General features: G+C 38.9%; 1 protein-coding gene across 9 annotated transcripts in view; it reads left to right on the top strand.

The window, feature by feature from the left end:
* Window positions 1–24944, top strand: part of Tcf12 (transcription factor 12) — a 267077-nt gene that overhangs the window by 219081 nt on the left and 23052 nt on the right. For 4 of the 9 annotated variants that reach the window (XM_028771364.1, XM_028771366.1, XM_028771371.1 and 1 more), the window contains 8 exons: window positions 4064–4169; window positions 5535–5674; window positions 6108–6252; window positions 6580–6644; window positions 13295–13373; window positions 19615–19688; window positions 20717–20788; window positions 21514–21720. In XM_028771364.1, the coding sequence (XP_028627197.1) occupies window positions 4064–4169; window positions 5535–5674; window positions 6108–6252; window positions 6580–6644; window positions 13295–13373; window positions 19615–19688; window positions 20717–20788; window positions 21514–21720 (888 nt within the window). The remainder of the gene's footprint in view (window positions 1–4063; window positions 4170–5534; window positions 5675–6107; window positions 6253–6579; window positions 6645–13294; window positions 13374–19614; window positions 19689–20716; window positions 20789–21513; window positions 21721–24944) is intronic. The other 5 variants (XM_028771367.1, XM_028771372.1, XM_028771368.1 and 2 more) reach the window with 3 other exon arrangements.

The raw sequence follows: 24944 nt of genomic DNA, 5'->3' as shown, positions 1-24944 counted from the left end.
CCCCGCCCCCCGCCGGAGGGAGGGAGGGAGGGAGGGAGGGAGGGAAGGATAGTTTTGCATCTTTTCTCACTAGTTACCACATTTATTATGCTTCCTTGTTGTACAGTGCTGTTCTGAATATTAATTACAAAAAGGGTGCGTTGAAAAAAAGATGTCGTGCACAATGCCTCAAACTTTAGAGCTCCAGAGTTCTCTGCACCAAATTTGAGGGTCATTCATATGTCTAAACTGAAGCATCCAAGGTCAGGAGGAATCTGTCTTTGCCAAATTTGCTACAGTTGGTTGCATGAAGTAAAATATACTGAACATAATTGCATAGTCACTACTGTAAATATCCTTGAAGTGTGCTAAACTGTCTTTTTATTTTTTAATTACCCTGGGTTACATAGTATGAGAACATTCAAGATATTGTTAAGAGTTTGTTCCTTTCAGTCAGACTTGATGATGAAAAAGAAGCATGGTACCATATCAGTTGTGGTCTGACTTAGGAGTGGCTGTTGAGCAAATACCACAAATAGTGCCTTTACACCTTCCTTAAAGGCAGAATGGCATTTCTGCAATAGCTGGCCATGCCTGGCTTTCTGAAACTGAAGCTAGAACTCTAAGCAAATTCTTGTCTAGAAATTAAGCAGAACATCTTAAAATATCTAGTTGTCTTTTCCTCTAATATCTTTAAAATAGTTTGACTTCTGGTAGATTTTAATCATCTTAAAGTGTAAGTACTCACTCCTGTCTCTTAAGATTGTTTGTTGTGGTACAGAAGCATCCTTGAGATTTAAATGTATCATTAACCAGAATAAAAGAAATTGACATCTGTGTACAGGTGATTGGATGATATAAGCAGCCTGGTTTTAATTTGTAGCAGTACTGATTGTGACAGGGAAGACTTGCTCTTTTTCTAGACTTGGCTGGCTGTTCCCCACATCTGGAGCTAATAAACTCCCTGACCACATCAGTTGTGCTTTGATCTGAACTGAGACTGGCACAACTGCCGGTTCATAGCTCTGCATCTGTGTTTTGCAAGCCATGGCTGAGATACCAAAAGCAAAGTTAGAATGGTGCCAGAGGGCCTTTGAGAGCCACGGTTTGCAAACTTTCTATCATGAAAACCTGAACTTGTGCTAGTGTGTAAACAATAGAGATGCTTAGAGTTTTACTTACCATCTTCATTTGTAAAATTTTCTTTTGGGGGGAAGGGAGTGTTGGGGATTTTGGTTTGTTTTTTCAAGACAGAGTTTCTCTGTATACCCCTGGCTATCCTGGAACCTGTTCTGTAGACCAGGCTGGCCTCAGACTCAGCATTGGGATTAAAGGTGTGTGCCATTCTGTTCAGCTTTATCTTGTAAAACTTTTATTTCCAAAATCTGTGTACAGAAATTTTTCTCTAAAAAAAAAACTTTGCCTTTAATATGAGGTCTCACCCTCATTTTCCCCTTCCCTTCAGAGCCTCTGAGTGCAGGTCAGTATGTACATGTTTCCTCTGCTTGGTTTACCTTACTTTCCTCTTTTATACGATAGCCATTATTATTAATTTAGCACAAGTTTGTGACTTGAAATAGATATTTCTCTTTGTTGTTATCATAAAAGCAAATTTATAAGATGTTTTGAATCATAAGAACATCATATCTGGCATACAAGTTGCTGTAGGTACCAAAGACAAATATAAATCAGCAAATCATTTTGAAATTTAAGATGATAAATAATATACATCTTTTTGTTGCATGAAGTGACACATCAAAACTGGATTTTTTTTTCTAATGCTCAGGTGTTGGATTCACATTTTATTTTAGGCTATAACTTGAATAGAAGTTTATTAAGTAGAATTGAGATAGAGACTTATTTTTGACCATTTGTGTAGTAAGAGCAGGTTTGTAATGAAAAGCATGTTTTTATACTGTCTTCTACATTTGATTCTGGTTTGTATTTCCAGCAAAAGCTAGAAGCTTACTCTCTGTTGGGAAGCTTACTCGCTTTGTTTTGGGGAGTTCCATATAGAGAAGAGCAAAGGACATCCAGTTATGCTAAGATTAGGAACTGAAACTTTGTTGAGCTTGCTTGCTTGCTTGCTTGCTTGCTTGCTTGCTTGCTTGCTTGCTAATTTACTTATTTAAAATCGATCACACTCTGTAGCCTAAAGTAGCCTAGAATTTGCTATGTAGCTAAAGCTAGCCTTGGATTTATGGAAGTCTTCCTGTTTCAGCCTTCCAAGTCTTGAGATGACAGATGTGAACCACTGTGCCAGGCTTTGAAAAGAAACGTAAGAAAAAGAATATAGTTAGATTCTTTTCCTGAAAATTTTAAAATACACACACACACACTCACACACACACACACTTAAATCTAGCATGGTCTCTTTTTTTAAATACCTCTAAAGTTATTTTTTTATCTTCTTATCATGTGTATGGGTGTTTTGGATGTATATACATTTGTTCATTACTTCATGCCTATTGTCCATGGAGGCCAGAAGAGGGTATTAAATCTTCTGGAACTGGAATTATGGATCATTATGAGCTTCCATGTGGGTACTGGGAACAGAACCTGAGTCCCCTGCTTTTAACTACTGAGCCATCACCTTCAGCCCCCTAATACAATCTTCTATGAAGTAGGTTTAAACTAGAAAATTATGTTAAATACATACATGTGTCACACTCTCTGTCAAGACCTTGTGTATAATTTCAAAGAACATAGCTTCCCCCAAACTTATCAGAGACCACAGGTGTCTGCTTCTTTCATGTACAATAGGCTGTATGCTTCTATGAGCAGAATCAACTATCACAAAACCTGTGACAAATGTCATTAGAAAAGTGACCAGTGGCAATACTGAACAGTGTACTGCCCTCTGTTGGAGTGGTAGGAATATAGTATGTCAGCTACTTCTCACTGGCTACTGACTGCATTTTCAGAAGCACTGTGCTAAATATCTGATTATAGACATTACCTCATCTCATCTTCCTCTTTGAAGTATAGGAATAGAGCACCTGACAGATGAGAAATTCTAGCCTCAGGAAGACTAGGAATCTGTATGGTTAGTGTCTTTCAAGAAGAATAAATTTTGATAGCTTGTGAATATATAATTGATAGTTTTTGTAATTTTTTTTAGTTGCTCCCACTGTAACCTTGGTGTAAGAACCAGTACCAACCCCCCAGGGCTTTGTTTGCTAGGCCCTGCCAATAAGCTGTTTGCTTTGAACCCCAGCTCTTTCCCTTACTGCTGTGTTAAGCTAAAACACATCATATACTAAAAGTCTTTTTTCCTACTTCTAAGAGGTAACTGTTGCTAAGTTTCTTCTATATAATTCCAGAAATTCTCAATGACCATACAGTATGTATGGTTTTGTATATTTCTTCAAATGATAATGTTAACTTTCTCTACGTGAAATTTAAATTTTGTTTTATAGTGAAATGTAATAGATATACTCCTAACAAAACAAAATCAATTTCTTGTACTGCTAAAATTAACTTCCTTTCCTTTCTTTCTTACTCCTGGTATACTTTTACAATCCATTGGTGCTGTAAGACATTTTGTTGGGAGAGTTGATGTTAAGACAGTCTCACTCCTTTGACAAGGTCGGCATTGAGGTCCTCTATCCTCCTAGTTACTGGGAGCACATGCATTAGTCGCTGTGCCAGGCTTCGCACATAACTTTACTTGTTATTTTTGTTGTTGCTGTTTTTCTTCTAAGGTTCAGTAGTCCTGATGCTGGGTCATATTTCATTCACCATTTATTTGGACACCCATTTAGTTTTCCTAAGGATTGTGAATGTTGGCCATTTGATAGTTCAAAATATTCATAGTTTCCTTATCTGAAGGAAATGCTCACTAAAGGAAATTATTACTGCCCTAACAATTAAATAATCCTTTTTCCAAAGGTATGGTGGACTTGGAAGTGTACCTGAAATTTAAGAATAAAACCTCACAGCAGAATTTGCTTTGATTTCCTAAGTTTCTTTCTGTTTGTGATATGTACTAACAGAGATAATATAGACCTTCTTAGGTTTTTTATGAAACATATATCTCATTTTATATAATACATTTTAATTAACTATCCTGTTTTGTTTTAAGGTATATGCACCGTCCCCAAATTCTGACGATTTCAACCGTGAATCTCCTAGTTACCCATCTCCTAAGCCACCAACCAGTATGTTTGCTAGCACTTTCTTTATGCAAGGTAAGTACTACCAAACAGTTGTTAGAGCTTTCAGCGTGCTACCATTACAATATGAGAAAAAAAAAAGAGTATCTGTGCAAAAGTTCAGACAGTGCTTTTCTAAGGTTTCTTTTGGTTTTGTTTTGTTTATCTGTAGCCAGTTAAAAATTAGCCATATAATGTTCTAGGGGGATTCACTGCTAATTTTAATTTAGTTAAATTATCCAACAAATCTTTGGATTAATCATCTAACTACTGACTGAGAAAAATGAATAAAGCTGCCATAGTTTACTTTAGAATTTTAAATTATGAAAACTAGAAGCAATAGTGGTTTCTGGTTTGGATACCAGTTCTGTATCACACATAGTATTACCAACAGGAAAAGTAAAAAATCTGAGCGAGACCTGTTGAAAGAAGAGGTGTTATGTTTTCTCTAATTCCTGTCTGACAAATTATTTCTGTTTGGTCTGTGGTTCAGCACTGTGGGAAGTATGTATGTGGAAGCAGTCCATTGTTACGTAGTAGGTTCTTAACTGTGCTGTGAGTGTCAAGTCACTGCTGCTGTCCCATCTGAAGCCTCACTATATAATGTAGTCACTTTTTACCGAGGTATGCTGTGGGAGAAACCTCTCCAGTCCGCATTTTCAGAATGTGATATGATGTGTGTTGCCTATTACGGGTTAAGACCTTTGGTAGAACATCTAATCAAAAGTTAAGTAAAGCTTGTCCCCAGATTTCAAGTGTTTATTAAAACTTTCTTGGTATGAAATATGCCTTTTGAGGACAACTTATATACCTGGGTTATAATGACCCATCTATTACAGTTTGAACTGGTTTTTTTCTTACTACAAAAGTTAACTTTTGAAATAGTAATTTGGGGACTAGGAAGGGAAAAAAACTGATAGAATTTTAGGTCAAAGGAGTGGAATAATATCTGCAGGTATGGGGTTTGTTTCTGTTGCTGTGATAAAATACCCTGATAAAAAGCAACCTAGAGAAAGGTGGCAGTCCATCACAACAGGTAAATCAAAGACGTTGGAATGTAAATAGACTGTGATATCACTGTCCAGGATAGAGGGAAGTGAGTGTGTGTGCTCACGTTCTCAGCTCACTTTATTTCACTCTTAAATAGTTCTGGGAATAGACAACAAGATGATATCTTTCACATTCCATTAGCCCAATTAAGAAAACTTCTCACAGACATGCCCCCACCCGGTCTGATCTAGACAGTCTCTCATTGAATTAGCTTTTTGTAGACAGTTCTAGATTGCAGCAACTGGACAGTTGAAAACACACATCATTTTACTCCTTGAATTTTTTTTATATATAAACAAAAGAAAAATTCTGGCTAGAAAAACTTTGTATTTGTTTTTCTTTTCATCTTAGATGGGACCCACAGTTCTTCTGACCTTTGGAGTTCATCGAATGGGATGAGCCAGCCTGGTTTTGGTGGACTTCTGGGGACCTCCACTTCTCACATGTCTCAGTCCAGTAGTTACGGCAGCCTTCACTCACATGACCGCTTGGTAAGCTATCAAATAATATTTTGTCCTCATAGGTTTCTCTTTGTATAAAAACTTATTATGCCAAAACTTCTGAACATTGAAATTTTGATAGGCTTACTTTATGATGACTGTTTTCAGTATGACTACCCTACCACACTAGGTGCTAGCTTAGTCATGGGTCTTGCTCATTTTAACCTTTTATACAAGTTGTCTACTGTACATTCATATATTCAGAAAATGCATGCTGTTTATTCATTATTTGTATATATGTGGGGGGAGGGAGAGCAGGGGAAAGATGGATTGAGTGAGCGAGCGATATGCAGCTAAGAGCTAAAACCTTCCTGCACGCTGGGCAACTAAACTAAGAGCTAAGAGCACGTGCTCTGTACTAAGCAATGTCCCCAGCCTTCAGAACACAGGTAGTAAGATCATGTCTCTTTTCCCCTTTTCCTAGAGTTATCCTCCACACTCAGTGTCGCCGACAGACATAAACACAAGTCTTCCACCGATGTCCAGCTTCCACCGTGGTACCACGAGCAGCTCGCCATACGTTGCCGCCTCACATACTCCTCCCATCAATGGGTCAGATAGCATCCTAGGTGAGCTTCTGGGTTAGGAATACTTCCTAATCTCAATTTTAGAGTTTTGTTGAAATCCATATTGTTCAATAAAAGTTTTAGTATTTAGTTTAAATGAAAATAAAAGAAGATAATTAACCTTTAAGTTCCATTAAACTAAAAACCAATAAGAAACTCATCTTTATTTTTATAGATTGTTAAATACAGCACATAAGAGTGTTTCCTGATTCACTGTGATATGTGAGGTCATAAGTCAGGGTACCCTTGAGGTAATAGGTACATGCTTAAGGAAAAAAAGTAGCATTTCTGCTGCTCTCCATGATTTGTTTACCTATTTGAACCATCCAGGAACCAGAGGGAACGCTGCTGGAAGCTCACAGACGGGTGATGCACTTGGGAAGGCCTTGGCATCTGTAAGTGTTGGGTTTACATATTCTGCTGAATGGATTCTGTACTCATGAACTAAGGTTTAGGTTTTGTGAGCAGTAAATGCCATAGTTAGAACATTTTCAACATTATTACTCATTGAAGAGCTGGTTTTTGTTTATATTGATAACATTAATTAGTTCAAGATAAAACCTCCCTTTCCATACCTACAAAATCTATATTTGTGACTTAATTTAAATATGTCTTCATTTGAATGAAACAGACACAGGTAAAACAAAGAGGAATTTGGGGAAATGTGTATTTTAAATACTTAGTGGCCCACTCAAATAAATCAAGGAGAACCAAGAAAGAAAATCCAATTTATCTAATATGAAGGAAATGCCTTAACAAGGGCTTTAACAAGATAGGAAATACTTTTATTTGTATTTTAGGGTTTTTTGTTTTTGTTTTGTTTTGTTTTTGGAAAAAAACAATAGCTACAGCTGGTTCACTCAAAAACCAGGGTGTGGGTCTCAGACTCATTGAAAGACTTGTGCTAAAATGAATGAAACTGATTCAAAGATATTTTATAATATGGTACAGCTAGTCTTTATCACATCAAGACAATAAAGACAACAATTACAGTTTATCATATCTGACTCTTAAAATGTTACAATTAATTTGGAATGCTAAGGCCAGAAAAGAGAGAAGAGTATTTATTAATTATTGAAAAAGATTTAAATCTAATTCTTGAAATTCAAATTGGACTTTTTGCCTTGTAAAGTTTTTCATTAGACTGTTTTTTCTTGAGCAGTATGTCTCTTAGAATTATATTTTGTCTGAAGTGCAGTGAACTTTCTTAAATATTTGCTATTGATAGAGAAAGCAGGCCTCTGATATGTGACTGGCAGTGAGCAGCTGCTGAGCCCTTAAAGAAAGAAACCTTTCTCTATAGCTGTTAAGTATGAGGGGTTTGTTTTGTTTTGTTTGTTTGTTTGTTTGTTTGTTTGTTTATAGAAATGAAGCCAAGTCAAACTCTTGTACCACGTAGTAGAGTCCTGCACGCAGTGGAGCCCAGTAAATGTTTGCTGGAATTAGTTTTGGAACATACATAATAATGGTGGTGGTACAAACCCACAGAATGATCAGTGCTGGTCTGAGTGCTTTCTAGTTGCTCAGCACTGTAGTGAGCATTGTTGTGCCCTGTTTTGTTTAATTCTCAAGAAAATCCTGTAAGATTGGCATTATCATACCTACATTGTATGTGGGAGAACTAGTTTAAAGGTTAAGTAACATGAGCTCAAAAGATTTAAGTAGTTTGTCCTAGGGATCACTAGCTACCAAGGGTAGAGCTCATATACAATAGAACCCTCACAGAACTAGCCTCAGACTGTCCCTCCCCACTGTTTTGTGTGTCTAGGAAGTTGTACTCTTGGGACGGGACTGTCTTGGAGGTGTCCAAGATAAGTAAAGACAGTTATCCCTACCTTCTTTCCCCCCTGAAGGAAATTTTCTTGGCTATTTGATTGTCATGCCGTGCTCAGCCTGCTCATCTTAGAAGATTGAGTAGCAGATAGTTCATTCACATGTAAAGGGACAAGTACTCTTAAGTACTTTTGACTCTTAATATTAAGCAAATATTAAGAGGACATTTGACTCTTAATATTAAGCAAATTTTAAAAATAAAACTTCCATTTGGGAATCTTTTTTTTTTCCTGAGGAAATGTCTGTAAAGAAACTGTGGCATGAGCAACCAGGACTCAGTAATGTTCTCAGTGGTCCTTCAAGCTTCCTTTAGTTACCCTGACAGCCTTGATTTTTCTTCCATACTGTAAACAGCCTGCTAGACAAACTAGGATGGCATTTGGAGAAAAAAATCCAAATTCACTATGAGTGGAAGCCAGGAAGAAATGTTTAATCTAGCTAGTGGGTGGGCTTTGGTTGTCATGGAAACTCATCTCTGTCATCCTGTGTTGTTACTAAGTGGGAACAGCCAGGTCATTCCATAAATCATTTCTGTCATAGCTGAGAATGATGGATTCCATCTGCTCCATCACTGCAGACCCTCATGTGCACATTTCGTAACCCTTCAGCCTCCCCCTACTTCTCCAAATACCATTGTTTCTTCAGCTTTCCTTACAGACTCAGATTCTCATTAATAATGTTTAGTTTTTAAAATGTACTAAAAAGACAAAAGTTGTCTGGTGATTGGAAGAATTAGGAGAAATAAGAGGAAGAAACTTAAGGAGGATTACATCTGAGAATCCGAATACATATCAGAATTTTATGTTAAGTATTACAAATGGTTAGAATGTGGTATCGCTAATATAATAATAGCATCTATTTTTGATGGGAAAATACTGCTGTTGTCATTAGAAGTTAATTCTAGTTCCCTAGTTGCCTTAGAAGGTCTTTCATGTGTGAAACACCAGAGGGTACAACCTTTGTTCTTCAGTTTAGGTTTTAAAGAACACACAGAATGCTGCGTGATTAAACATGTAAGGCCAGATAATGCGTTTGCAAAGGTTCTTTTATTTTAGGTTTAAGCCTGGATAATTGTGGTCTTAATCTCAGGATAGCAAGAAAGAGAATTGTACATGAAGGTATTTACACAAAGTCCCCAAAGCCCCGTGGATTGTGCACTAGTTTAGATAATAGACGTGGGTAGATAGAAGGAAAGGAAAAAATCTGTGTGTCCCTGAACATTTGCCAGACAATCACCCTTTAAGACTGTGCCCATGGAGAGTTATATGGAGGAAGAAACATCTGGTTTATTTCAGTGCCTAATACCATATCAAAACATTCAGTCTTTAATTTAGAAGAGATCAAACGAGAGGACTGTTTAACTTTGTTGATTATATCAGACTTCTTTGTAATAATTTATGTTTTGATTTCTATGAAGTAGGGAGGGAAGAAGAAAGAGAGAATGTGTGTGTTTTAATCTAGATAGTTAAATGGTCAGTAGTCTCTAATAAAAGAAAAGAAAATCCAGGGAAGTTGACGTTTAGATACTTATTCATGAAATAAGTTTCTTTGTTCCTTAGACTCAATGACATTAGCATAATAAAGATGAACTGAAATGTCCAAAAGCTTCAATGTTTAAAACCTTGGACCCTCAGTTCCAGGGCTGGGGCTGGAACTCTCCATTGTTTCTTTTTGTCTGAAGCTCTTTTCATTAGCCTCTGGCTTTATTGGCACCCTACTGATTGGAATAGACCATGACTGATAGGAGGAGGAGTCTCATTTGTTGCAGTAAAATGAGGAATATTATCATTTAAGTCTGGCAGAAGGTACTGGGAATTATTTATCATTGGCCATTTAACTATGAGTGCCTGTGGGCTGCATGTAAAATGAGCTCTGACTTTGTTCCTGCCCTAGACTCTTAAGCTACCACCACCTCCATTTTTAACATGACTTTTTTCTTCTTTAAATACCAATATTGGAGTCCCTTAAGACCAGAAAATAGAGAAAGAAATCTTCATTTAGAATGGTCTTTGCCAAAAAAAAAAAAAAAAAAAAAAAAAAAAGCCTGTCATTTAGGATTTCTAAAGTAATCACAATTATTTTTATGAAATAATGTGATTGAGTTGTTTTGGTGATGGAATGAGCCTGCAGAGATACAGACTGGTGAGGTGATCCGCCACCAGAAGGTATTGCTGTGCCACTCTTCCTCCCACATGTGTGCTCGCTTTCTCATAGAGGAACTCTAACCAGCATTTGACATACTTAGGGATTGCTTCATTGAAAGGGCAGAGCTGAAGAATTGACAGTCTATTCACACCCGAGAAAGCCTTTGCCTAGAACATTAACATTAAATCTCAGCAATCACAGAACCTCAAGACAAAGTTTATGCCATATTGTGGATTTGGAGTGAAGTCATCTATAACAAGCTCCTTTGTTTTCTTTTTTCTGTCTTATGATCCTCATTACCTAAATACTAAGATAAATTTTATTATTTAAAGAATTTTTTTACTGATGATTATATTAAATTTCAGTTTATCACTTATTAAAATCTCAACACTGGGAAAACAAACATGGATCCCCAGGGCTTGGCCAGAGAGGCGGTGGGGGGGAGTGTGTGAGTCAGGCCAGTGAGAGAGAGTCAGGCCAGTGAGAGAGAGAGAGAGAGTCAGGCCAGTGAGAGAGAGAGAGAGAGTCAGGCCAGTGAGAGAGAGATTCAGGCCAGTGAGAGAGTCAGGCCAGAGAGAGAGTCAAGCCAGTGAGAGAGAGAGAGTCAGGCCAGTGAGAGAGAGTCAGGCCGGTGAGAGAGAGAGAGTCAGGCCAGTGAGAGAGAGAGAGAGTCAGGCCAGAGAGTGAGAGTCAGGCCAGTGAGAGGTCCTGTCTCAAAAATAAGATGGACAACTCCTGAAGAAGCACACCTGAGGTTGTCCTCTGGCCTCCACACACATACATACACAGATTTAAAGCAGTGTGAGAATGATATGTACTTATCCCAGAAACTGAAAATTATGAATATTGGTGTGTACAGAGAGAAGACTGGGGGGCCAAAGAAAAGGGGGAGCACAAGCCAAAATAAAGAAATAGAAGAGAAACGGTGAAGAGGATAGGAAACAAAGTGGTGACTCAAAGTTCAGATGTGACCTACTCAGCTTGTCCACGTGGAGAAGACAGCAGCCAGTGTGAGGCCAGAGACAGTGTGAGTGAGTTCAGGAGTTACTCACCACCATGTGTAAAAGGAAGAACGTCATCACCAAGCGTGACACTGCAGGTGACTAGAGGAGAAAGGGTACGTAGGACTCTGGGGAAACCTTTAAGGGAGCTGGAGAGTAGAAGCGATAGAACATAGGTAAACCTGAGGCCCAGAACTCAGTCCAGTGGTAATTCCTAGCACAGGCTCTCCATTTCTACTATTCCATGTCATTATTAGCACAGTAGTCACTAGGGCTAGGCAGTTCTTGAAAGTAAGAGACAGAAGCACAGAGGAGCAGCAGGCTGCCAGGTGGATTCTCATGGTAAGGAGTAATGGCCAGCAAGGCAAACGAATCCATGAGTGTGGTTGGTTTTGTGAATATTTTCTCACCTATCTGTACCTCCCTGATCAATGTTGTATTATATACTTTATGAGTGAGCACTGGTTGCTCATAAAAGGTTCATTTGATTCCTGAAGATAAGAAACAGTGATTGATAATGATAAAGATGTTGAGACATGTTTGAAAAAGTTTTAGTGTCCTTTGAGTGAAAAATTAATTTTCACAATATATATTCGTTGGAGCTAAAGCAGACAAGTAACTTTTCAAAAGACTAAGGGGTAACTATTATATCTTCTTTGGTTAGCTTTTTAGAAAGGAGTACATAAAACACTTTTTCAAAGGCGCGCGCACACACACACACTCCCCTCCTCTCCCTTCTTCCTCGTTCCTTCCCTCCCTCACTTCCCAGACAGGGTTTCCCTGAGTAGCCCTGGCTGTACTATCCTGGAACTTAACTCTAGACCAGGCTGACCTCAAACTCAGAGATCCATCTGCCACTGCCTCCCAAGTGCTGGGATCAAAGACGTGAACCAGCACTACAAAGACTTTGTTTGGAAGACTTTTTGTTTGGTTGGTTTCTAAGTTTTGGTTTTGCTTTTTGTTTTTTAGTTTTTTGGGCAAGGAGTGGGGGTAGAGTGCTAGAAGAGGTGGGATCATCTAAGACAGGGTCTCTATGTGTAGCTTTGGCTGTCCTGGAACTCAATATGCAGACAAGCCTTGCCTTGAACTCACAGAGATCCACGTGCCTCTTCCAAGTGCTACAGTTAAAGTCGTGAGGTACCATGCCATACTTAGAGACCATTTTAATGCATAAAGACCAGGCTTGGTAGAATATACCTTCAGCTCCAGAACTTTCAGGCTAGGTCAAAAGGATCACAAAGGATTACAAATTCAAGGACTGTCTGAGCCTATCAGGATCCTGATTACTAACATAGACCCTGACTCACAATACCTAGAACAAAACAACCTAAAAGCCCCCATTTTTTTTTAAAGTATTTTTGTGAGATTATTGTTTTATATTACTTTAGATAATATATTTGTTAAATATAGTCTACTTTTCAGATATGTTATCTTTATAATAGCTTGGGTTTTTGGGGTATTTGTTTGTTTGTTTGTTTGTTTGTTTTTGAGATAAAGATTTACCTCAGTATGAGCAGAACTGACACTGAATATGTAGCCCAGATTGGCCTTAAAGTTACAATCTCACCTCTGCCTTCCAAGTACTAGTCACAGGTATGAGGAGAACTCTCCATGGCTTGTAGCTTGCTATTTAGCCCAGGCTGGCTTTGAACTTGTGTTCCTTCTGCCTCTGCCTCCCAAGTGTTGGTGATTGCAGAGGTACAGCCATACTCAATCTCACATCTTGATATTCTGCTGATAATTAGAAACTTTCCAACCACAATAATTTAAAAAAAAAAATTAGATGTCTTGGGAAGGTCTGTCTTTGAAACAAACAAACAAACAAAAAATCAAAAATAAAGAAATACCTGTGTTATTCCTTTCACATTTGAAATTATGTAAATAATTAGTTTAAAAACGGAAGCTCCTTTGGTCTCTAGTTAGAAAACAGTATATAGTTTGATGAAAAGTGTTGTCACTGTGAGCCTTGGGTGGTTTGTCTAAGATCACAGAACAGCACCATGAGCAGGTTTGGTTTTTGCTGCTGTTGTATTCTGATGCATATGTGTCTCTTATTTTCTGGTTAGATTTATTCTCCTGACCACACAAGCAGTAGTTTTCCATCAAACCCATCAACACCAGTGGGATCTCCTTCACCTCTCACAGGTGGGTTTCTCTGTTATTCATAACATGTGTAAGTCTTCTACTTAGAAATATTTCTGAGTCAATAAAATTCTCTTTAAATTATGAAAAATATTCTGACTTTGATATAATTTGAAGAAATCTTTGCTCATCTTGAATTACTTAAGTGTATCTTCCTAGGTTTTCTAAATAATCTGTGTTGGTTTCCAATAACGATTGTAGCTGGGTAGTGGTAACATACGCCTTTAAACCCAGGCAAAGGCGGGCAGATCTCTGAGTTCAGGGCCATCCTGGTTCCAGGACAGCCAGGGCTACACTGAGAAACCCTGACCCAAAACAAACAAAGAAACAAACAAACAAACAGCCTTTAGGACTACTAGATCATTATTTCACATTTTTATATGAAAACTTATCAGGGGATGATAATGCTGGGTGAGCAGCATTAGGGAAGCTGCCTTTCTCCTGATTTTTAACATTAATTTTGACAAGTTGTAGAACTATCCTGTGGGATGAATCTGTTGAGATACTATAATTACAAATGATAATATTTTGTATTAGGATTAAGTAAAGTTATATGAAAATATCTTTCAAGCAATAATCTTAAAACTTTACCCATATTTTTCTAAGCAACTTTGGAGGGGTTGGACTTGCTGAAGAAAAATGTTTGTTTTGAAACAGAGATGTTACTACACAAGTGAGTGGGATCACCACATTCCCTGCCTTGCCAGTCACCCTCAGCAGCAGCTCCGCTTTCCCAGTCTGGCCACAGTTAGAGGCAGCCTTGTACTGGATTTCTTGAAATCACAGCTTTTGCTGCCACCTGTGCTTTGTGTTAGCCCATGTCTACTCATCACATTCCAGGATGAGCATGCTGAGCTGCGGCAGCTGCTTCCGGCTAGTAGCAGACTGTGCCACGTTTTCAGACATCATGGCTTCAGCTGTCTAGTAAATGCTAAGCAGCTGTTGCTCACATAGGCAAGATGATGAAAGACCCATTGACTTAGAGTTGTGTGACAGAGCTGAAGTTACAGAGAGAGTGATGGAACTCAGCCCTGCTCACTATCTTGGCACTGTTTTACCAAAATTCTGAGCATAGTTTTTGCCCCAGCCTGTTTTTACACTTTGTTATATGACCTGTCTGCTTTACTGTACGTACTAATCATGGGAGAGGAGCCAGGGGCTCAGCCTCTAAGAAGGCATGAGTGAAACTGAGAATGGTAAGTCAAATCTGAGGTCTCTTCCATTGGTAAGTGAGGCTTAGCTGATGATACTCTTTTTTCCTGTAACTCAAATAACTGATCAAAATGTAGACTGTTGGTTGTATAATCCTTTGACTCCTTTGAATTCAGCAGTCATAGACAACTGTTTTGGGGGGCAGAAGAGATGGCTCAGCGGTTACAAGCACCGACTGCTCTTCTGGAGGTCCTGAGTTCAATTCCCACCAACCACATGGTGGTTCACAACCATCTGTGATGGAATCTGATGCTCTCTTCTGGTGTGTCTGAAGACAGCAATGGTGTACTCATATACATAAAAAATAAATCTTAAAATAAATAGAGAACTGTTTTCACGTGATGCTGCTGAAACACTATAAATTAGAGTATTTATAAAGGCGCATCTCCTGCTTCTCTGTCTAGGGTACTTGTCTCTACTTCCCTTGTTTCCGTGAATAACCACACCATGAAAGAGCAGAGACAGGGTGACAGGAAAAGCACTAGAAGATAAACATTCAAAGTCAAAAGGAAAGGAAACAGCAAACCAGAGCTCCTGGCTGTAGAGATTGCTTTGTACCTTATGTGGCCTTGATCTGTTATCTGGAATGAGTAAGTCATCTCCAGTTAGCCCTGTTCCCTATGTCCAGCAACCAGATTCATCACAGGATCTATCAGCATAGATCCACAGGCAGCTTCATGGCTGTCATTCTTGAATAAATCCACCTCATCTTCCTCCAGAACTTTCCAAACCAGGAGCATACATTTTTATGTATTTTTATGAGTAAGCTTCTGAGACATTGTACTAATGGCTGGGCTGGAACCTGTGATGAAGACCAAGATGGCCTCAAACTTTGAGATCTGCCTGCCTCAGGCTCCCAGGTGCTAGGCTTAAAGGCCTGTGAACATTTGTTCTTAAGTGACAAGAAACCCATAGCAGGGTAGCTATAAGGCTGCATATCAGAGTTCCTGCTCTGTCTCCTAGCAGATCCTTCTGACAGCTTTGAGACATCACAAACAGTATCGGGGGGGGGGGGCGTTTTTTTCTCTTGTCTTTTAAGAAATCTTTTCCAGAAGCCTCTCTTATAGACTTATCTCATATTTCATTGGCCAGCACTGAGCCTGCCTCAGTTACCTCCATCTGCAATAGAGCTGACATGTTTATTTTAGGTATTGGGATTTATTCAGAGTTGGGATAGAATTATCTTGTTGTGGTATTCAGACAGGACAGGCCCACCCTTCATCCCCTTGAACAAACTCAGGACTTTGGCAACAAAGTGAAAGAGAAATGGCTGTGCCTACTACAGTTTGGAAGTGGCACAACATTTATGTTAGGCAAGTATGTTCAGTTATGCTTGGGAGGCAGGCAAGCACAACATTCCTTGACTTTCTTTACCTTCATATGGAATATAGATGGGGAGTGTCTGTAATGTTAGAACCTGGTGACAGTTCTCAGAACCTCACAGTAAAAGTTGAGTCTAAGTTTGTTAGTTTAATCAAAACATTACGTTGTGTATGTCATCTGTGAACATACCCAGTGTAAAATATTTGCCATACTTCAGCAAGTTTCCAGTTAAGATGAGAAAATAAAACTAAAGCCACTGACACTGAGTTGTGGTCATGTTAGGACATGGGTTTCATGAAGTAAAATTTAATAAGAGGAAAGTGGCTTTTGTGAGTATAAAGGGAAGAGCACAGTACAGATCTGGAGATGAAAAAGTACCTGCCTCCTCTTGTAGTCATGTACAGAGAGGATGGCTGGGTATGCTGTGGTAAACTGTGAGGATTGGGACTCTGCTAGGGAGGGTGGAGGCCCATGAAGACTTGAGTTTAGGGTGAGGTTACAAAGAGAAACTATTGGGGGGCTGGAGTAAGAGAAATAACTGGAGCCACAAGTTGTATACCTCTTTATCCCAGCACTCAGGAGGCAGAAGGCAGGTGGATCTCTATGAGTTTGAGGCCAGCCTGGTCTACTAGCAAGTTCCAAGCCACCCATGGGTACATAGTAAGACATTGTCTCAGAAACAAGAGAGAGAGAACTAATAAATGAACTAAAGCCTAGAAGTACCCTGAGCAACACAGAAGGAAGTGGTCATTCTCTTCGTTTATGAACCAGTTCTACTTCCTAAGCCCTGGTGAGAGTCAGAGCAGATCGGAGACACTGCGTACATTTAGATTATTCCCAGAAATAATTCAGCTCCCACCCTGCTCACTACTAGCTTGCTGCTTTTAAATGTTGAATAAATTTTAACAAGTGAATTCTTTATAATTCTTCAAAACTAAGAGCTATAGTTTAGAGTGGCTAGTTAGTAAACAAACAACCACAGCACAATGAAAGAAATTGTTTCCCACAAAGTATGTGGTCTCCTTGTGGACATGTCCAACACCAAACACAAAGTGATGCACTCAGGCAGGGACGCAGCCTAATCTAAGTCACACCAAGACTTGCAGCTCCTCTACATCATTTCCTCTATTCTCCTGTGTGCGACAGTTGGTAATTACATGCTAGAGGCACCAGTCTGATTCTAAATTTAACCTGTATCTTTTACCTCATGCTAATTTTACAAAGAAATGAAGCTACAGCTCTATCTAGTATCAGATGCATGCTAGCTAACATTATGGTCTGTATCTAGAATCTGATTCCCACCCCACTCAGAAGTCTCATTCATAGCTAATAAGGCACAAGTGCTCTAAGACTGCCAAGATTTTTATATATTTTCTGTTTTATTATTATTATTATTATTATTACATTATGAATCTGTATACAGAAAGAGATGGTATTAATGTTCCATCCCAAGAAAGACATCCCAAGAAAGCTTGGTGACATACTTTCATATCTCTTAAGATCATCTTTATAAAACAGATTAAGATAAAAGTAGTTGTTTCTTTTATTTTTGTCTGTACCTCATAATAGGGATCAAACTCGGGTACTTGCACATTCTTTTTTTTTTTTTCATGATTTTTTTATTGGATATTTTAGTTACATTTCAGATGTTATCCCCTTTCCCCATTCCACCCCCCCAAACTCCCATCCCATCCCCCCTCCCCCTGCTTCTATGAGGATGTGCCCCCACCCACCTTCCTGCCCTTGAATTCCCCCACACTGGGGTGTCCAGCCTTCACAGGACCAAGGACCTCCTCTCCCACCTATGCCAGACCATCCTCCCCTACATATACAGCTGGAGTCATAGGTCCCTCCCTTTGTGCTCCCAGGCTGGTGTTTTAGACCCTGGGAGCTCTGGTTGGTTGGTATTGTTGTTCTCCCCATGGGGCCTCAAACCCCTTCAGCTCCTTCAGTCTTCTCTCTAACTTTTTTATTGGGAACCCACAATCAGTTCAATGGTTAGCTGCCAGCATCCACCTCTGTATATGACAGGCTCTGGCAGACCTCTAAGGAGACAGCTATATCAGGCTCCTGTCTGCATGGACTTGCACCTTCTAGGCAAGCATTCTACCACTAAGCTACATTCCCAGCCTCCACTAAATGCTTGTACTCTCAATTTTACCAGATGATTGATGCTAATTCTGAGCTAGCTTTGTCTTATATAACTGTATGTTATCCCATTTGTAACAAAAACATAAAATATTAGGTTACTAGTATAGTTATAGAACCTTTGATCATGAAGTGCAGCTCAGAATTTGTATGAAGTTCAAAGAGGTATCTGTCACTGATTTAACCCTGGTAATATTCTATTTTAACCTTGTGTTGTAACAGTGGATAGCTCAGTCTATATCAACAGCAGCAACAGCAGTAATAATAATAATGTGGATAGCCCAGTTGATAACAATAATACCAACAACAAAGTAAGTTTAAATATGTTATATATATGTGTGTGTGTGTGTATAAATATATATAAGCTTAAATAGTATATATATATACACACACACACATATAAATTGGTGGTATTTTAGAGGTAGATATTTGCATGGTTTGTTTATATCACTATCTAAAAATAGGTAGGAAATAAACAGTTAATGAGTGATAGAACATTTACCTAACATGTTTGAGTCCCTGGCTCAGTTCCCAACATGCACATACCATCTTCTGGGTGCAGATTTCTCAAGTGATTGATGCAGTGCTTCCTCTGCATCCTCAAAGCTAAGCTCATGAGGAGGATCCATAGAAACTGCTTGCTTCGCAAAGTGTTTCTGTACCTACTGACTGTCCTGTCTTCAAACATTTTAGAACACCTGATACGATAATCTTACTTCTGCCACAGACTAATCACATAAGGAGTTGGAAGAACATTGGAATAAAATGATTGAAATATTTTTGGTTCAATAATTTGGAGTCTTTAGCTTATGATATCTCCCCACCTAAAATTTTTTTAGGTGCACCCAGTGCATTTTATTTTAACCTTTAAAACTGCTTCATATGTGCACTATCAGAAGATACACATGAACATGTGTATACTCTTTAAGTTGAAAAGTGCTACTTCATTTGGAAATGTTCTCCCCAAAGGGAAAAGACAGTTATATACATTGTAACAATAATCACAGTAGCATTGCTACTCGTTGGAAACCCAGCCAGAGCATGGTGGCACATACCTTTAATCCCAGCACTTGGGAGGTAGAGGCAGTTGAATCTCTTTGTGAGTTTCAAAACACCCAAGGCTACATAGTGAGATCCTGTCTGAAATGGGGAAAAGAAAAAGCCAGTTATGAGATGTAGGTAGTTAAGCAAATTATGGTACAGAGAAACAGATAATATTAATGTCATCATTTATCAAAGACTAAAGCCATGCTGGGAAAGCAAACATTTTTTAAAAGGCTGTACATTTTCAAAGATGTACATGTGTGTAGATAAAGTCTAAAGAATATATAAGCATGAAAGTATGTTCTACAGGTGTTTTTTTCTGTTTACTCAGTTTAGTAAATTGGCATATTAATAATGAAAAGAATTGTCCAGTGTTTTTGCTTATAAGCTGATAATAATATGCTGAAGGGTAAACAAGGTTTTCATTATTTATGATTACTGACTATCTTTACCCTTTCCTTAACATCACTATGACACAGAGTTAATCCATACTTGTAAATGCTTTTTGGTCTGACAGGCACCAGTCAGTGGCCCAGAGCTGGAGGGCAAGCTCCTTCATCCCCAAGCTATGAAAACTCACTTCACTCCCTGGTAAGAACATTCCACTGCTCTTTACAGCTGTTATAGAATTTTGCTTTATAGTACAGAAGGATTTTGTTGTTGTTGTTGTTGCTGCTGCTGCTGCTGCTGCTGTTGTTGTTAGTAATTTTCTTGTTGTTACTAAATCTTATGTAAATGTGAAGAAGTGGTAGGGTACCATTACATACGAATTCTTTGATGGCACATGACCCAATTTAGAAGACAATACGACATTTTGGTATCCTTATTGCCATCTGCTTTTTGGGAGATTAGATTTATCCAAGCAACTGGAATTAAAGGAGTATGAAGGATTTTTGTTTCTTTGAAAAATATGATTTTATTTTTCTATACTATCAATGTTTATATATATATATGTAAGAAGAAATTTACCCAAAGAAGACACTTAAAAATCAAGTCCAGTGTTTCATAATGATTTTTATTATATTTATATTAGACTTTTACATTAATGTATTATTATTATTGAAGTGTTTCTGATATTTTCTTGTAATAAAAATTGACAAATCACACAGTATAACGTTGCCCGACAGACAGACAGACAGACAGGACAGTAGAGGGGCCTTCTTGGCTCTAGTACTCCAAGGTAAAAGAATCTGTGAGGGAATGTTTACTACTGTTGCTTTGTTGTGTTTACATTTGTAACCCAGAATCACAAAATATAATAAAAATAAGCAAATGAGTGTGACCTGGTGAAGTTATAAGTCACGTTATCATTCAGCAATTTTATGTTCCAAACAGAAACACTCTTTTTCTGTGCCTAACAAAATATTTTAAGTTGATGGAAAGTTGTCTTCTCACATATTTTGCAAGCAAACCCAAGCAGCGTGCGCTGTTTAGATGCTAACCTTGTGAGTCCCTATTACATCTCAACCTTTTCAGAACTCAGTACCAGTAGGTCCTGCAGATCTCTGCATTAACTTTACTAACAGGTTGTGCCAACAAGCACATCAGCTGTTTCCTCGACTCTGTTGGAGTTAATCTTAACCTGTGCTTTGCCTCCTGTTCTGTCTTGACTTTGCCAGAAAAATCGAGTTGAGCAGCAACTTCACGAGCATTTGCAAGATGCAATGTCCTTCTTAAAGGATGTCTGTGAGGTACTATTTCATTTAGATGGTGCCTTTTTTTGTGTGTTTAAATTACTTATACGTCCCTTATTCATTTAAAATTATCAAGCTGTACAGACTCCAGTATCTTTCAAAAAAATTCAACAATGAGCATTGCAGCTCTTGTAGCAGTGCGTAGACGTAGACTTTTGTCTTGTTTATAATGACTTCCTTTTAGAGCTGTACTAGCATGTGCTTTTGGTTTTCAAAATTCTAATGTGTTTGTATATAAAGCATGTGTGGCCCATGGGTAGTGGATGTCTTTCCTTCAGTTTTGTTAAAAAGCTTATCTGGATGTGTACACCATTGAAGATAGGTGTGTTCTACTCACCTAAAACTTAAACGCAATAGATTTAATTGCCTTTCCCCAAATTGACAAATTTCGGAGACCATTGTACAGTTTCTCCCTTCCTATCAGCTGTAATTGAGTATTGACATGGAAGACTTCAAGTATTATAGAAGCTAAAAGGAATAACTTGTTTTCTAAAGCAATGACTTGGATCTGCAGTTTTGAAAATTCATCATAGTCTGAGGAGAGCTGCCTTTTTTATTGTTGATTTGAAGTTCAGGTAGTTGGTTTTGAAACTAGTTGATACTGCATTGCACTTGCTGCCTTCCATATATTCCTGAATAGAAGATGTAACAGCCTAGTAAATTAAGTAGATACACTACTGGTAACTTCTCCCCTTCCCCCGTGTTGTTTTCAATCCTTACAGCAGTCTCGAATGGAAGACCGTTTAGACAGGCTGGATGATGCTATCCATGTGCTACGGAACCATGCAGTTGGACCTTCTACCAGTCTGCCTACTAGCCACAGTGATATACACAGTCTGCTGGGACCATCCCATAATGCACCAATTGGAAACCTCAATTCAAACTATGGAGGATCAAGCCTTGTTACAAATAGTCGATCAGCTTCAATGGTAAATCATGGTCATCTTAGTAATCCCTGTTATCCTAATTTTGTTTTTCATGAAATTTTGAAGAAAAGAGTTAGAAGAGGGGTGTCTCTCCTGAATGGAAAGTTAAAAGGAGCCGTTTATGTTTTCCTTTATTGTCTTCAGTGAACTCACTGACCAGTATTTGGCCTGTCAAATTCTGCTGTGGCCACGTACAGAAAGAAAAAAGTTTCTACAGAGATCCGTTAGCTTCAGCCAGGTCCTTTTTCCTGATACATAACCATTGGAATGGCAGGGTGAGTCTTGGATAGCAAATGGGAAGGATGAAGAGCATAGTGTGTGAAGTAAGACTGAGTTTTACAGGCCCAGCTAGCTGGGACCATGTCACAGGCCTGTCATCTCAGCTCATCCAGGAGAAGAGCAAGTTCAAGGCCAATTTGAGGAAGGCTGGAGATGTAACTCAATGGTAGAGCACTTCTATAGTATGTATGAGGCCCTAAATTCAGTCTTCAGTACCACAGTTTAGAAAAAAAAAATCCTAGTCTAGAACTAAGGCATTTTCTTAGTTCAGGAATTTTTTCTAGACTAGGACAGCTGTTTGTTACTATCTGGAATTTGACTTCAGTTACAAAAAGTTTAAAAGGGAAACTTAATTTGTATAGGTACAAATTTAGCCTCTTCCCCAAATAAAGGGGGAAAGCTGGTCTAAGGGAACAACTACAGTGATTGTTACATAACAAAGAAAGGGAACTAGTTTAGATCACTCCCCTCAGAATAAAATAATTTAATCTATTTTTTAAAAACATGATAATTCCTTACAAAGGAAAAAGAATAGACTTCTAAAGTCATATGTATCAAAAATTCTGTGTTGAATGTCTTACATTATTTTTTTATCCAAATTGTCTTTTAAAGATTCATTTTGAGCCTGCTGTGTAACTGATACCATGTGTTTGTGTGTTTATTGTATGGTTTTTAAAGTTCACTGCATGTTACAAAATACTTTTCATGAAACAGATTTTGAGCTATGTGAACAAGGCTAAAACTTTGGTCTCACCACAGCATTTAAGTGCTCCAGTGCTGAGGACCTGGTTTCTGTAGAGTAGGATTCGTGCTAGTCACCACATTCGTATGTCTGACTGCCACATGTATTCTTTTTTTTTTATTGGATGTTTTATTTACATTTCATATGTTGTCCCCTTACCCCATCCCCCACCCACCCAGGAACCCCCTATCCCCTCACCCCTCCTCCTCCTTCTCTGCAGATGTAACCCCTACCTACCTCCCTACTCCCACCTCCCCACCCTCAAAATTCCCACCCACTGGGGCGTCCAGCCTTCATGAGGTCAAGGATCTCTTCTTCCACCTATGCCCAGCAGGGCCCTCCACTCTTACGTATTCAGCTGAAGCCCTGGATCCCTCCCTAAGTGCTCCCAGGCTGGTGGTTTAGACCCTGGGAGCTGTGGTTGGTTGGTATTGTTGCTTTCCTCATGGTGCCACAAACCCTTTCAGCTCCAATGGCCTTCACTCTGACTCCTCCATTGGGAACCCCATTATCAGTTCAATGGCTAGTTGTGAGCATCTGCCTCTGAATATGTCAGACTCTTGAAGACCTCTGAGGAGACATCCATATCAGGCTCTTATCAGCATGCACTTCCTGACTTCCACATCAGCATCTACCTTTGGTGACTGTACATGGGATGGATACTCAGGTGGAATGGTCTTCAGACGGCCCCTCCTTCAGTTTCTGTCCCTCACTTTGTCTCCATATTTGCTCCCTCGAGTATTTTGTTGCTCCTTCTAAGAAGGACCGAATCACCCCCACTTGGTCTTCCTTCTTCATGAGCTTCATGTGGCCTGTGAGTTGCATCTTGGGCATTTCAAGGTTCTGGACTAATATCCAATAATCAGTGAGTGAATACCATGTGTGTTCTTTTGTGATTGGCTTACTTCACTCAGGATGATAATTTCTAGTTCCATCCATTTACCTAGGAACCTCTCGAATTCATTGTTTTTAAGAGCTGAGTAATACTCCATTGTGTATATACCACATTTTTTGAATCCATTCCTCAGTTGAAGGACATCTGGGTTCTTTCCAGCTCCTGGCTATTATAAATAAGGCTGCTATGAACATAGTTGAGCATATGCCCTTGTTATATGTTCGAGCATCTTCTGGGTATATGCCTAGGAGTGGTATAGCTGGATCCTCAGGTAATGCTATGTCCAATTTTCTGAGGAACCACCAGACTGATTTCCAAAGTGGTTGCACCATCTTGCAGTCCCACCAACAATGGAGGAGTGTTCCTCTTTCTCCACACCCTCGCCAGCATCTACTATCACCTGAGTTTTTAATCTTAGCCATTCTGACTGGTGTGAGATAGAATCTCAGGGTTGTTTTGATTTGCATTTCCCTGACGACTAAGGATACTGAACATTTCTTTAGGTGCTTCTCGGCCATTCGAGTTTCCTCCATTGAAAATTCTTTGTTAAGCTCTATACCCCATTTTTTAATAGGGTTATTTGGTTGTCTGGAGTCTAATTTCTTGAGTTCTTTGTATATATTGGATATTAGCCCTCTATCAGATGTAGGATTGGTAAAGATCTTTTCCCAATTTGTTGGTTGTCGATTTGTCCTATTGACAGTGTCCTTTGCCTTACAGAAACTTTGCAATTTTATGAAGTCCCATTTGTCAATTCTTGATCTTAGAGCATATGCCGTTGGTGTTCTGTTCAGTAACTTTCCCAAGTATTCAAGGCTCTTCCCCACCTTCTCTTCTATTAGTTTCAGTGTATCTGGTTTTATGTGGAGGTCCTTTATCCACTTAGACTTGAGCTTTGTACAAGGGGATAAGAATGGATCAATTTTCATTCTTCTACATGCTGTCCTCCAGTTGAACCATCACCATTTGTTGAAAATGCTGTCCTTTTTCCACTGGACAGTTTTAGCTCCTTTGTCAAAGATCAAGTGACCATAGGTGTGTGGGTTCATTTCTGGGTCTTCAATTCTATTCCATTGATCTTCCTGCCTGTCTCTGTACCAAAACCAAGTTGTTTTTATCACTATTGCTCTGTAGTACAGCTTGAGGTCAGGGATGATGATTCTTCCAGAAGCCTCCACATAAAGCAGCAGATAGTTGCCTGGTTTCTGATCTCAGTGTTTCCACCTTGGGCCTTAGCAGTTAGGAATGTTGTTTTCTGTTTTGTTTTGCTTTGCTTTGCTTTGCTTTGCTTTGCTTTGCTTTGCTTTGCTT

Source organism: Grammomys surdaster, unplaced genomic scaffold (genome assembly GCF_004785775.1).
Source record: "Grammomys surdaster isolate TR1022 unplaced genomic scaffold, NIH_TR_1.0 206, whole genome shotgun sequence".
Lineage (NCBI taxonomy): Eukaryota > Metazoa > Chordata > Mammalia > Rodentia > Muridae > Grammomys > Grammomys surdaster.
This window is presented reverse-complemented; position numbering and strand designations above follow the sequence as displayed.